Here is a 15,040-nt window from a genome sequence, read left to right on the forward strand (position 1 = left end):
AATGTGCAGATGACACAGGAAAACATGAATTTAAATTTGTCTTCATGGAAATATTAGGCCATAGGTACAAGTTCTAATGCAAGAATGGATACACTAGCAATTCTTTGTCGATGGATATCATCTTCACACAGAAACTGTATTTGGTGGATCGGGAAATGTAGTTCACAGTAGGAATAAGTTCATGTATTATCAAGAAAACACCCCCATCATGTAATGACCCCATTCAGGGATCACTTAATTTCTCTTCTTTCTAAACCCAAATTTGTCGCCATCTTCTCTCTATCAATGATTTAAGGGACTAGACTTTTCTCCTAACTCTGGTTCAATGCTTTCCCTTCAACTTCCTTATTCAAAGATATCTGTCGTTGGCTATTGCAAGTATTTTTTATACCATGGATACTGTAATTTCTATACGTCTCCTTTTAATTTGCAGTTATCATAATCTCTATTCTAATCTCTTCATATAGTTTGCCCACTGTGTGTCTCTTTCTCATTGTCGCATTTGACTACCTCTCTTCCTTTGTTGCTTATAGCTTTATCTATTCAGTGTTGCCAACTATTATCTTCCCCTTATATAGTGTGAATGGTCTGCTTCCAACTATTAATCTCTATCTCCCTCAATTAGGCCCATGTATAGTTACTGCTAGAATATCCTCCCAACATCTTATGATTTCTACCACAATGTCTTCAATACCAATCATTGTTATTTGAATATGGCGCAAAAAGTCAACTGTGTATTCTAGGCGATGATTTGATGCCCCTTGTGATTTCTCTCACGCTATATAACCTATGAGAAGTCAAGTATCCAATAGTATTGCATTCCATTGATTTGCAGTTCATTCTAAGTTGATGTCTTCTCTCCTTCATTATTTTTTTTTTTTTTTAGAGCATCTAATGTAATTTCCCTTTTTTAGCATTCATAGCATGATGTTGTCGTTAGCCTATTTTTCCAAGGTCCCGTAGGCTAATCAGGACATTAAAGGGATTTAGAGGCCATTTGGCCTAGATAGTTTCAGTTGCAGGTCTTTCTGAGGGGTTTTGAGGCAACTTTGGGCATACTTACTATTTATAGTAAGTCATCTTGGATATGGTCGAACATCCAGTGGCAACGGTATGTCGATGGCAATTGTTTAAAATTGGCAAGAAGACTTGTTTATCATTGATAAGATTTGTTATGCATTGATAAAGCTATTTTATAAAGTTAAATTTAAATATTTAACTTTATTAATGCATAGACTATAGTTTGTGGGAAATATTTAAATTAAAAGAGTCCCCTTTATTTTATAATACATTGGAGACATAAGTTACATAAAAGGGAGTGATGTTTTATCCCACATTGAGAAAACGAAGGATGGAGCCCTTGTGAGAACACTATAAAAGAAATGGAAGAGCTTCTTTTAGGCATGCTTGGAAATATCAAAGAAATTGGAAAATTTTCTGGAGATTATGTCTCAATAGTTTGGAGGACGAAATCCCTTCAAGCTGGAAATCTTGACGCCATTGAAAGATATGGTCTTGAGATTCAACATAGTAGCAGTTCGAAAAAGCAGAACCGAAAAAGCAAGCTGAAAAAAGCGGGTACGAAAAAAGGTTGTCCGAAAAAAGCAGAACCGGAAAAGCTGGCTGAAAAAGCGGGTACGAAAAAGCAGGCCGAAAAAGCAGTTCGAAAAAAGCAAAGCAGAAGGGGCAGCATAGAAGGAAATTATTTCAGCCATCTACAACCAGGTTCTTTCGTTAGTATTGTTTTTTAGGGTGTTATAAGCTTTCAGTTGTAAGTGTGCATTATACCAGCATTATCATTTTGTAATCCATGTAAATGCCAAAGTCTTGGCCATATTTCATGAGCATTGTAATTTTCATTGCAATTAAGAAGATAATAGTTGTTGGTGTCATTTAAGCAATTTAATATCATTATGATGCAGATGATGGCTTGTCAAATGGGGTTGAATGCTAATGTGGGTGGAGGAAATAATCAGAATGGTAATAATCAGGATGGGGCACATAATGGAGGCGAACAAGTTGAGAACAATTTCGGTCATGCACCCCAGCAAACTAGGACAGTGAGTTTGCGGCCCATGATTCCCATATTTCCTCCTAGAGCTCTAGAGCAGCCCGTACCAGAGCCCCAGATCACTGATATACCGGACCAACTGAGGAGAGATTGGGAAGCCGGAGGTCCAGATTTTATTGCTGCAATTACCTTTAGGGGGTATATAGATGTGCGGATGAAGCATATGCCACGTGGACATGACAGGAACCAGAGCTATGAGCTACAAAAGAAAGTAGGGAAACTTCAGTTACCATATTATGATGGCTCGAGGAAGTCTACAGCAAGAGCTTGGGTTCAAAAGCTTGACACATACTTTCAAATGAACCCTATGCCTGAGAAAGAAGCTATTAAGTATGCAGCAATTCACCTGGATGGGTTAGCACACGAGTGGTGGCATCATGGTATGGTCACTATGGGTCATGCACACATTACCTCATATGTGGAGTTTACGGAGAGACTGATTGAACATTTTGATAGGCCGAAGAATCGTACCTTCCCTATGACAGGCATAAACTTGTATGAGGAGTTTAACAAACATGCTGATTCAATACAGGGAGACATTAGCACATCTTCAGGTAATGGTTTATCTACATCATCTTCACAGGCAAAAGGGGTTTCAGATGTTGTGCAGGTTGAGCCAGTTGCATCAGAAGGTGATATCATAGGCACACTAGATTGCGTGATTGACACAAATAGTGATTCCAGTACAGTTGGGCTGGATGAAGTTACAACAGTTGAGGATACTGTCATGTTTGAGGATAGTACAGTTGATCAGAAAGTGAGCATTCAGGACTTTGCAAAAAATGAGTATCAAGCACAGTTGGATGCTTCTTCACATGAGATAGAGGCTAGTAGCTCTTCACTTGGTTTGGCAAGCCAGCTGAAGATAGGGGACAAGGATATTGTCGCGACTTTATCTCATCATGACAGGATGCATGGATTGATTGAGAATCACATTTGGATGATTCAACTGCAAGAGAGACAGAAAGGAGTCACAACAGGTTCTTCTTGTGACGACTTACAGTAGATCAAGGAAGGCATGGAGGCAATGAAGGTAAGTTACATACACCTACTTTCAGATCGCAATCATCTCCTTAATCTTGCAAGGATCTATTTAGATGCATTGAAGAAGAAGGAGGAGGTTGACCAGTTTTCTCATGAGCTGGAGGATACTCGGAATTCCTTGGTGTGTATTCAATTGGCTCTCCAGGATTCTAAGAGACATGTGGACGAGCTTTGTCTTGAGGTGAGCTCAGTTCGGGAGTTAGCGCATATAGCAGGGACTCAGTTTTCTTTTACAATCAGGTCACATGTTGATGATTTCTCAGAGATGACAGAGTTTACAGGAGAGTCCCAGGATCTGAGTATTACAGATGATAGCTATTCTGAGGTTACTCCTTTGGACAGTGTACCAGGGACAGAGTATAGGAGTTCGACCAATCGGCACAATCATGTGTCTAGTCAGCTAAGAGTTGGCAAGCGAGACGTTGCTATTGCGTGTGAACATTTTGATGCTGCTCGCCAGTTGTTAGCAGTTTATGGATGGGGTTCTCCTACTAGTGATGAGCAGGGAGGCAGTTATCTTTCATTAACAGAGATCCACTCTTTATGGGAGGCTATTCGGATTCTGAGACAGAATTATATACAATTGGTAGCTGACAGAGATTATCTTATGGAGTGGGGGAGTACAGCATACGAAGCATTATTGGCCAAGGAAGATGAGGTTAGTGAGCTTACTCAGTAGCTCAAGCTGACTTCTGAGATTCTTGAGAGTACACAGTTGGCTTTCAAGGAGTCACAATTTCATTTGGCTAAGGTGACCATGGAGTTAGAGCGACTGCAGTCTTTACCAGATTCTATACAGTCACAAGCTGTGGTGTCTGGTGATCCGAGGATGTCCATGGTCGAGATTGTCAAAGACAATGGAGATGGGAATGCATCCATCCTTGATACTAACATTGGCATATCGGGTTCGTTCCCACTAGAGTCAGGATCAGTTGAGTTGGGTGCTGCAACAGATTGTTGTGCTATGCCTGACATGGTGGTGGCCTCTAGTACTGATGGCATAGAGACTAGAGATGTTGTATCAAAGATCATGTGTGATATTGGTGAGCCGACAGTTGGCATGGTTCCTACTAGTAATACTACTCCCTTGGTGATGTCTTCGGAGGTAGTAGTCAGTTCCAACATGGTTAATGATCGATTGCAGTCTGAGCCACTGACTAAGATTGGCGCATTCTATCGGCATTACACTGTGAGGTATGCTCATCAATTTACCTTTGATGACCATGTTGATGAGATGATGATACAGAGATGTACTTTGGTTCCTAGTGCTTGTCATCAGTTATGGGACGGTTTGACGCCTTGTGATGAGAGTTGTGATGGGCATGACATGGCAATAGGTTCTGCGGTTGACAGCTTGATAATACATGACTTAGAGCAGGAGTTTGGGAGTGATGCTTCAGCGGTTGTTGTTATTGATTCTACGCCTTTGGCTATGACATCTCCTGACTTAATTGGTGACCAGTCACAATGGGTTGTATCACTTGTTCATGGTGAGCTGTTGACTGAGGTTGGTTCTCTTTATCAGCATTATACTGTAGAGTATGTACATCAGTTAGCATTTGATCCTTGTGTTGAGGAGTTGATGGCAGGCAAATTTGGTTTGGGTTCCATTTCTTGCTGTTTATCTTGTGATGTCTTTTCACCATCAGCGGTGTATGGGAGTTATGGTTATGAGACAGTGGTCGGTGATCTGCAGAGTTGTGTTGACTGCAGGAGTTGTGCAGGAGTGTGTGGATTCTCCATACTTGGTGCAGTTTCATTCGGGAGCGTTCACCATTGTTGCAGAGTTGGATTATACATTCCGTATACACCAGTGGGATGCGTTGATGGTATTTACTGTGTTGGCAGCTTGATTTGTCCAGTTTACTTGGGTTCTGATGTTCTAAGAGTTTGTGTCTCGTGGGTTTCTGACTGTGGCAGTTGTGATTTTGGAGTTTGGTTAAGCTGTAATTGTCAATTTGATTATGGATTCCTCTTGGTTAATTTTCAGAGGTTGTTGCAGGAGCCTATGTTGACTGACAGTAGTATAGTTCATGACTACATTTGGGATCCAGGTGGATTGATTGGGTTGTTGTTCGACCATTGCTTGGGGACAAGCAATTTTGGGAAGGGCGGACTGTAATGTCCCCTTTTTAGCATTCATAACATGATGTTGTCGTTAGCCTATTTTTCCATGGTCCCATAGGCTAACTAGGACATTAAAGAAATTTAGAGGCCATTTGGCCTACATAGTTTCAGTTGCAAGTCTTTCTGAGGGGTTTTGAGGCAACTTTGGGCATACTTACTATTTATAGTAAGTCATCTTGGATATGGTCGAACATTCAGTGGCAGCCGTATGTCGATGGTAATTGTTTAAAATCAGCAAGAAGACTTGTTTATCATTGATAAGATTTATTATGCATTGATAAAGCTATTTTATAAAGTTAAATTTAAATATTTAACTTTATTAATGCATAGACTATAGTTTGTGGGAAATATTTAAATTAAAAGAGTCCCCTTTATTTTATAATACATTGGAGACATAAGTTACATAAAAGGGAGTGATGTTTTATCCCACATTGAGAAAACGAAGGATGGAGCCCTTGTGAGAACACTATAAAAGAAATGGAAGAGCTTCTTTTAGGCATGCTTGGAAATATCAAAGAAATTGAAAATTTTTTTGGAGATTATGTCTCAATAGTTTGGAGGACGAAATCCCTTCAAGCTGGAAATCTTGACGCCATTGAAAGATATGGTCTTGAGATTCAACATAGTAGCAGTCCAAAAAAGTGGAACCGAAAAAGCAGGCTAAAAAAAGCGGGTACGAAAAAAAGCTGTCCGAAAAAAGCGGAACCGAAAAAGCAGGCTGAAAAAGCGGGTACGAAAAAGCAGGCCGAAAAAGCAATTCGAAAAAAGCAAAGCAGAAGGGGCAGCATAGAAGGAAATTATTTCAGCCATCTACAACCAGGTTCTTTTGTTAATATTGTTTTTTAGGGTGTTATAAGCTTTCAGTTGTAATTGTGCATTATACCAGCATTATCATTTTGTAATCCATGTAAATGCCAAAGTCTTGGCCATATTTCATGAGCATTGTAATTTTCATTGCAATTAAGAAGATAATAGTTGCTGGTATCATTTAAGCAATTTAATATCATTATTTATCAGCTTGTTAGTTTGCATACTAACTGTTTGTAAAAATGCCAGTTGGCTGTAAGTGTTCATTTCTCATGCTTAGATCATATATATGCACTGAATATTGTCAAAATTAGTAGCACACTCATGTTAGGTCATTGTGTAGTCCATTGTAGTCTTCTAGCACAAGATTTTCATTGATGCAAATTGTAAAAAAAGTCATTTGAAGCTAGCTGAAATACTATATTAGTCATACGTCCCTTGCATGTGAATTGTTTGATGAAATTCTTTAAGCTTTCATCAGCATTTTTGAGGGCAAATTTGAGGAGGGTTATTACATCTAATGAGCCTCCCTTCTCTGTTAACGAATAGTTATTGACATGATATTGATGTTCTAATTTGTCTTTTGTATAGATTATTGATCTGGAGCTCCAATATGCATCAAGATTTTCAAGGTTAATACCATTGATGTAAAAATTGCCTGAGGAGATTAATCGCCTAGGCCTGAAAAAGTTTAATCAGGAAAAATCAGGAAAAATCGGGAAAAGATCGGGAACTAAAAAACCACTAAATTTTAATAAAAAAATGCGATTTTTTTACAGAATTCAGTGTTTTTTTGCATCTAATGACTTAATTACTAACAATACATAAGAAACAATCATGTTTAGATATATATCAATGCAAAAAGAGTTATTAATCGGTAAATTACTAACAAGTAAGTAGTGAGAAGTTGTAAATTACTAACAACTAACAAGTTCACAACACATGAGAAGTATTCTCATAAATAAAGTGTCAAATGTAAAGAGTTCAAATAAGCACATCAACATGACTACAAATAAGTAAAAATGTCAAATACAGGACTACATCTTCCTCTTCCCAGTCGCTTTACTAGCGAGTGCGGGAGAGGGTAAAGCTCTAGAACTAGAACCCCGCAAGGTTTCTGCCCATGTTTGTGTCTGTGCCAATGCAGGAGATGGTGTAGCTATAGAACTAGATGTCGGTAGCTCCACATTCGTTGCGCGCAAGATGTCAAGGTCCTCTGCAGTAAGCTCAATGTCATCATCCTCATCATCGCCCTCCTCAATGTCATCCAAATCGATGTCATATCTAGTTCCACCCCCTTCCTCCTCCGCAGCCTCCTCCGCGGCCTCCCTCTCCAAATTGGAGATGTCCTATGTAAATAAGGAAGCCTGCTCCTGTGCCGTCCAATCATAATAAGGATCTATCTCATCTAAATCGATTGGCCCAGGAGGATCTTGTTGTGCCTTTTTCATGCGCAATTTAAGATTCTATTGCACATAGACCATGTCATTTATCCTCTTTCGGGACAACCTGTTTCTCTTTTTTGTGTGGATGGCCTCAAACAAACTCCAGTTGCGCTCACAATGTGATGCGCTGCAAGGCTGTGATAGGATTCTGAGAGCAAATTTTGCAAGATTTGGAGTGCTTGCACCCCAAGTGTTCCACCAAGCCACTGCATCACAAAAATTGTACAAGTTAGAAAATACTAATAGACAACAAAAAGTGAAACATAAATGTTAATTTAGCATTTGAGATTCAAAAGTTTGCAAATGTATTACCTAGGGTTTGTGTAAGCCTTGCTCTCTTGCAGAGAGAAGTGGAGAACACCTTGCCCCTTGCTGAAGTGAAGATCTCCTACTCAACGATGATTTTATCTCTTGCTTCCTCGTTGGTTACCATCTTTTCGACGCACTCACTTAGGCCTCTAATGACCTCTCCATCAGGATCTGCATATGTACCATCAGCCCTAAAACCCAAAACCAAAAACAAATAAGTCTTGCAATTTTAGTACACACCCAACACCCTACGAAAGCAAAATGAACTCAAGTCTTCGTTAACTTAAATTTGAGTAAGAATGAGCTTACGGTATACCTAAAACGTGAGTTGAGGAAATATCCTGCTGCATGAATGGGTTGGTGGAGCTGATTATTCCACCTTCTATCAATGATCTGCCAAATGGGTTCATATTTGATGCTTTCCCCCTTGTAGTAATTTTTGACAGATTCTTTGGCCTTGTCCATGGCCTCATATAGTTCACCCATTGGCGTTTGATCTCCATCAACCAAACCCAGAACTCTAACTAAAGGCTCAGACACCTGCAATATAAATTTGAAATTAGTTGACAAGTTACAAAATTATTATTTACTTGAGTTACAAACTTAGTATGTTATAAAGTTGTAAAGTGTAAACTAAAACTTAAGGTTTTGTAGTTACCTTTACTATTTCATCAGCCTTATCTTCAAAATATTTATCAAACACAATCCGCACAACATTCTCTCCTTCACTCTTCTTTGAAAATGTGGAAGCAAGCCATTTTTTGGAAACAAACATTTGCTTCAAAGAAGCCAAATTATCGAGAATGCTTTGCAATGTCAAAAAAATCGTTGCAAACCTTGTGACGGCAGGCCTAACAATTTCTTTGCCATTAGTGTGCTCTCTCATCAGGCTAAGGACCCATGGGTGATTGTATATGTATTTTGTCAACCACCTTGCATCCTCCACAATTGGAGTGACCCACTCAAGTTTGCCCATGTCCTCCAAAAGAAGGTCAAGGACATGTGCTGCACACGGGGTCCAAGAGAGAGTGGGGTGCCTCTGCTGTAGGAGTTTTCCAGCCAATTGTAAAATAAAATACTAATTAGTTTCCAACTTTTCAAAAATATCAAACTATTAAAAATTCTTCTTGTGAAATTCACAATGCACATGCAACATAAAATTACGGTTTACTTGCTGATACATATGCAGCAGCATTGTCTGTGATGATTTACACCACATTTTCAATGCCAATCTCTAAGACCATGTTCTCCAACATCAATGCCAATGTCTGAGCATTTTTTACCTTGTTGGAGGCATCGATTGATTTCAGGAACACCACATTATCATTACAGCAGGCCAAAAAATTAATTATGGTCCTGCTCTTCCCATCCGTCCACCCGTCAGAAAGAATGGTGCAACCAAATTTTGTCCATTCTTGTTTCTGTTCCTCAAGAAATGCTTTGGCCCTCTCAACAGCATTTCCAATAAGCCTACAAAAACAAATTTAGTTATGTCTTAGATTCTTAGTAATTTAAAATTGATTTAGACTTTAGTAATCAACATTCTAATTTCTAGATAAATTAATTAAAATTTAGAACTAAATAAAAAGTTAAAAATTAAAAGGAAATCGAGTGTAATAAAATTATTCGCTTACCTGCCACCCAACACAAAACGAGAAGGGGACTTGTACCCCTTTCTTGCAACTGTCAACCCTGTGGCTAGAGCCTCCCAATAGGGACTGTCAACAACACTAATAGGAAGGTTGTTGAAAACCCAAAAATCTGCTAGTGCATTGTCCTACTGGTCATGGACCTCCTTATTCTATCTAGTGGCCTCTAATGAAGGTTGTGCACCAGGTGTGTGCCTCGGCACAAAATAGCTCCCTATCCCAGAAGCACCTGCTGATCCTGATGGTGCGGAAGTGCTAGGAGGTGTGGGAGTGGGAGTGGGAGCGGAACTCGTGAAAGAAAAACCACCTTGTTTGCGGACACGCGGCCCACGATAAGAGTCGGCCATGCTCTCAATGGTTGCCTCCTCCTCCTGAACATCAATGAAACTACCCTGGGTCTCTGCTATGGCTGCCCTGACATGCAATTTATTCCGCTCTCTTTGCAATTTTTTTTGCTCTCCAGCTGCGAGCAAGGCTTGCAAACCCTTTTATTTCTTCTGTTGTACTCTCACAAAGATTCGTATCATGTTTTGAGATCCTTGCGATGTGATATTTGAACCGATAAATGCCCCTAGATATTACTTTTTCACATCGAATGCAAATCACTTTGGTTGGTTCATCGGGTGCTTCATAGGCATATTTCCATGTCTAATCTCTCGCATTCTTTGGCCTGGTGCCAATGTAGCCTGAGGGGCATTGAGTCAATGGCCATTTGTCTGCCATTTAAAACTGCTGCGGGCTGCCTACACATACAAATTTAAAAAAAAAAACTATAAATAAATTATAACAAGATCAAAGTTAACAGTTAAACAAAGAATTCAAGCAACATTCCAATAACAGAGCCAATAAATTGAAATCCAAATAACATTCAAACAAACTAGCTGCTAGGGTTTCAAATTTTTCAAAAAAGTGCAAATTTCTAGCATAAATTCAATCTAGAATGGAAAAAAATGCAAATGAATGCATTTAATCTTGCTTACATTCATCAAATGCATTCCTAACTAATTAGGAATGTATTTTTATCCATTTACATGCAAGAAAAAAAAATACAATCTCTTGTAAAAATAAAAAAACAAAGATTCAAATCACTTACCTAGTAACGAAGAAATCGAATCAAAAGGCCTCCAAATGCACTCGATTCTGCTTGTTTCTTGCCAAGAACTCTTCCTCTATCCTCTCCTCTCCAAAACGCCCTAAGCAATGTAAAAACAGAATGAAAGAAATGTGTTTTGTGATCACTTTATGTGACTGTCGGGCGCAAGCGATTTTTGAGGCGATTAATCTGTGATTTTTTGGAAAAAATCTGCAAAAAAAAATCGCGATTTTTGGGACGACTAAATCGCCGGCCCCAAAAGATCGCGATTTTATCATCTATGGTTAATACTATTTGCAGCCTTGCTCTGATACCATGTTAAAATTATTAGGATCGCTGCAAATGTACTAACACTGCCATTGTTATAGGTGTGTTCCAAATGCATATTTGAATCTCATATAAATATGAGAGGAGACATGTCTCATGAAGAGACATGTCTATGGTTTAATCATCATCTAATTAATAATAATATATTAACAAAAATAATAATATGTATAACAATATATATATATATAATATGTATGTGTGTGTGTGTGTGTGTGTGTGTATTATATACAATAATATATATTATTTAACATGGATAAGTATATACAGGAAATGATGATTTACCAATAACAATAATGTATCTCAGATCGAATCAATCTGACTGAAGCTAGAACCTTAACATTTCATACATTACTTTGATACAATTATCAAAGCAACCCAAGCATTTTTTTGTAAAGATTTTAATTCCTTGTTCATGGGGCTCTGGTCTTAGGTGTTAGCTTTCATGTTTTAACAAGGAACGAAATTCCTTGTAATCATGTTGTTTAGTTAATGCACTATCTTTTCTTTGAGATTATACAAGATGAATTTCTTAATAAAAAATGCATCATGGTCATTGGACATAAACAATTCTGTTGAATCTACCCAAGGCATTGTACTGACAAAACAATATTTATTTCCTAGCTCCATTAAGAGCTTTACTAATATTATTAGGAAATAATGTTTACTAACATTGTAGAAAAGTATATGGGAGAGAAAGTAAGGGAAATAGGCACAATATGGAACCAAGAAACAATGTTCAAAAAAAAGAACCCAACTATGAGTTTCTAAACCTTGTTACAGAAAATATGTTAAAAAATGTTTATGAATTAAGCATGTTTATGAAAAAGGTAAAGAAATATCTCAAACCAAGTAAAAGTGAATGAGAATAATAAACTGGAAAATGCTGAGTACAAAGAGCTCACCCTTGCTGTCATTGTTGAATCTATCAATATATTTGCAGATTTGATATCTCGATGAATAACTGGAGGCTTTGCCTGCAGGTCACAAACTATTGTAGAATTAGACTATATATTGACAGAAAAAATGAATGCTTCTATAATAAGAGGAATGTTGAAATATTAGTTCTTAGTATTTACTATTCTTATGTGTATTTCAACATAATTTCATAAAAAATTATAGAAAGAATACCCCTTTATGAAGATATTCTATACCCCTTGCCATGTCTTGAGCTATATTCACTCTTTCTTCCCAACCCAAGGGTTCTCGACTTTTATCTGCAAAGGTAAGTATATTCATTAGAACTTCCTTGCCTATGGTAAATTCCAAATAAACATTTTATATTTATTATGATTTCCATAACTTCTGTCATAAGAATCTTTTTAACCAACCAACCTTTCAAACTTTGTTTAGGTTATCCCTAAGAAAAGGATTCAGTTAATAATCAAAAGAATCAATAATAGTTGAGCAGCAGATACATGGTCCATTCACAATCACGATATAGTACTTAGATCTATAGCACTAATAATCTCATAGACTCACATGTAATACATGATAATGATACTATTCACCTCATGGATGAAACAAACTTGACCAATAAACATACTACTATCATTTTGGCAGTTTAATTCACTAAAATTGATAGCATTTTCGTCATCTGGTATTCCACCGCTATGCCCACATAATTTTCAGAGCACAAGGAAGTAGAGTACAGTTGACATGTACCATGCAGCAATGCATAGAGGCTACCACTGCTCATATATTCATAGACTAATGAACGATGACCTTGCTTATCCATACAGTACCCAATCAAGTTCACCAAATTCCTATGATGTAACCTCTCCAGCAGCATTACCTTCACAGAGTAAATAGAATCAATCAAATATATGACGGATAACCTCAAACACACAAAAACAGAAGAAACTGAAAAACAGTGATTATGATAAAAAGTCTAAAAGAATAAAGCACTGAATAATTGTGTATGGGTTGAGAATAGAAGGCATCCCTGGATAATGTATCCAAATTAAACTTCCTACATTTTCTTTTTAGTAAAATACATTATGTTACTTGGTCAAAAATTTGGTGTAAAGTAGATACTAGAGAGCTTGAAAAACTAAAAAACACAAATTGTAGGATTCAATCTTCCTCCATGTTGTCAGGATAGCAACCTGAAAAAAACTAGGTTTCATAGTTAAACAGCGATAAATATTCATTTGATATTCTGCTATCATGCTTCCAAGTTTCCAACCTAGCGTATCTAATTATTACACCTCCTCAAGAATATGATAGCAGAATACTTCAAGGTCACAATATATATTTGTCTTTTGCAAATTGACATCGGTCTACAACTGACACTGGATACATTCTCAACTATCATGGAGACGGGACACAGTAAAGTTGAAATGCCATATAGGTGGCAAAACTGATTCCAGTGCATTCTAGAAAATCAAAATGATGGCATCCACATGAGCTGAAAAGTCACAATAGCATTGATGGTACTCAAATTGTGTCTCCTTGAAGCTGAACAGTCAGTCATTCTATTTCTACAAGAGACTTAGTTCTGCTCTTACTACACCAGTAGTCAGCCACAAAGAGGGCTGAAAATTAAACAACATATTAGCAGCCTTGCATTTCTTCACACGTGTATTAGATACTTTAAATATTCCAAAGGGTTTGAAACAATTTCTTCCCAGGCCCACTTTATGAATGTCTACTATGACTGTTTCCACTGCTAGCAAATCATTTGAGATCTGATCCGACTCTGGCTGGATACCCATTTTTTAGACAGGCTGGATTTGTCTGATTGGGTCCAAATTCTTCACATCCTAAAGAAACTTATGCCAATTGTTTTGACCTCCCAAACAAAATCAATCTTTTCAAATCTGGTAATTATAATTATTTTGCCCTACAGCTATGTGAGCATGAAAGCCTAAGATAGGTTTCAATGTAGAAAGGCCTATGCAGGTCAGTACTTACTAGGCCATCTCGGAGACGGGGATGTCCCTGGGATAGGGCAATGGCCGCCAAAGATGGTGAGATGTCTCTAAGACGGCAAGACATCTCCGAGTGTGGGGGTGCCGGGGGACGCAAAGGAGTCTCCTTCATTGCGGGGGGACGCAAAGGAGTCTCCGAATTTTGATATCATGATTCATGGCACATGATAGTTATTGTAATCATCTTTATGTCATGACTCATATGATCATTGATTACTATTAAATATTAGAATCTAGATACTCATACTATTGATCTGAAGACTGATATATAGGCTAATATTTATTATTTGTTGATGTTCAATGTTCAATGTTCATTGTCTGTTTGTCATTTGATCATGAATCATGATGTTCCAGTTGAAAACTTCAATGCAATGTTCAATGTTTAAGTTTTTTACATCTTTGTATCTTATATTGTATAATTGTAGTACATCTTTTCATAATTAGCATTTTAAGTACCATATGTATAGTATATACACCCCTGCTCTCTCCGCCACCCCCCCAATCCCCCACTGTTTACCATATGGGGTAAATAGTTTAATGCATACAGACAACAGACAAGAATATGTAATGCAGCAATACTCCTTTTATTATTCACATATATGCCGAAGAGATTACATAGTGCTTCCAATGATAATTACAACAATGATTCAAAGTTGTACATATACCATTCCGAAGGGGTGACTCAACCCCGTTGGCTATATTTTATAACTTCATCGACAACATGCTAATCTACCTGTCGGCTATTTTATAATTTTACTGACAACATCATCCCCCCAAAAAGAAAAGTCGTCTCCGGACGACAATTACAAAATATCTGAGACAAATTAACAAAATAGGATACATTAACTCACTAACTATAACAAGATAAATATGTTTCCGTCACACCACTTTCACATTCATTCCGTGCCTGTATCAAACTAGTCTCCAAAATATGTTACATTTGCAGCCTTTGCCAACACAATATTATTTCCTTAGTTAACCTTGATAGCCACCTATGCCGCTTTCTCTACTTCCAACTCCTTGGTACACTGAGCCAAGTGTCGCAGTACTGCCTTCAACTAGATGATCAGCTCCTCCTGAGCTCTCTATGCATCCACCAAGACAACCTCACGTCCAACACCTACTCTGAGTGCCTCAAAACGTATCACCCCTCTCGAAAGGCTTGCTCTGGTGCTCTTTCTACCTCTGGTACACAGACACTGTATGCCTGCAACAACTCCAAGTCTCATCAACTGGTC

The 15,040-nt window shown here is 37.9% G+C and overlaps 1 protein-coding gene across 5 annotated transcripts in view; it reads right to left on the minus strand.

Moving 5' to 3' along the window:
* LOC149577529 (calcium/calmodulin-regulated receptor-like kinase 1) overlaps nucleotides 1-15,040 on the minus strand; it is a 211,056-nt gene that overhangs the window by 115,980 nt on the left and 80,036 nt on the right. For all 5 annotated transcript variants that reach the window (XM_089824244.1, XM_089824223.1, XM_089824228.1 and 2 more), the window contains 3 exons: nucleotides 12,535-12,664; nucleotides 12,001-12,086; nucleotides 11,775-11,846 (listed from right to left, as the gene is read on the minus strand). In XM_089824244.1, coding sequence (XP_089680370.1) covers nucleotides 11,775-11,846; nucleotides 12,001-12,086; nucleotides 12,535-12,664 — 288 coding nt within the window. The remainder of the gene's footprint in view (nucleotides 1-11,774; nucleotides 11,847-12,000; nucleotides 12,087-12,534; nucleotides 12,665-15,040) is intronic.

Source organism: Cupressus sempervirens, chromosome 1 (genome assembly GCF_028749045.1).
Source record: "Cupressus sempervirens isolate cs-2001-9-10 chromosome 1, ASM2874904v1, whole genome shotgun sequence".
Taxonomy (NCBI): domain Eukaryota; kingdom Viridiplantae; phylum Streptophyta; class Pinopsida; order Cupressales; family Cupressaceae; genus Cupressus; species Cupressus sempervirens.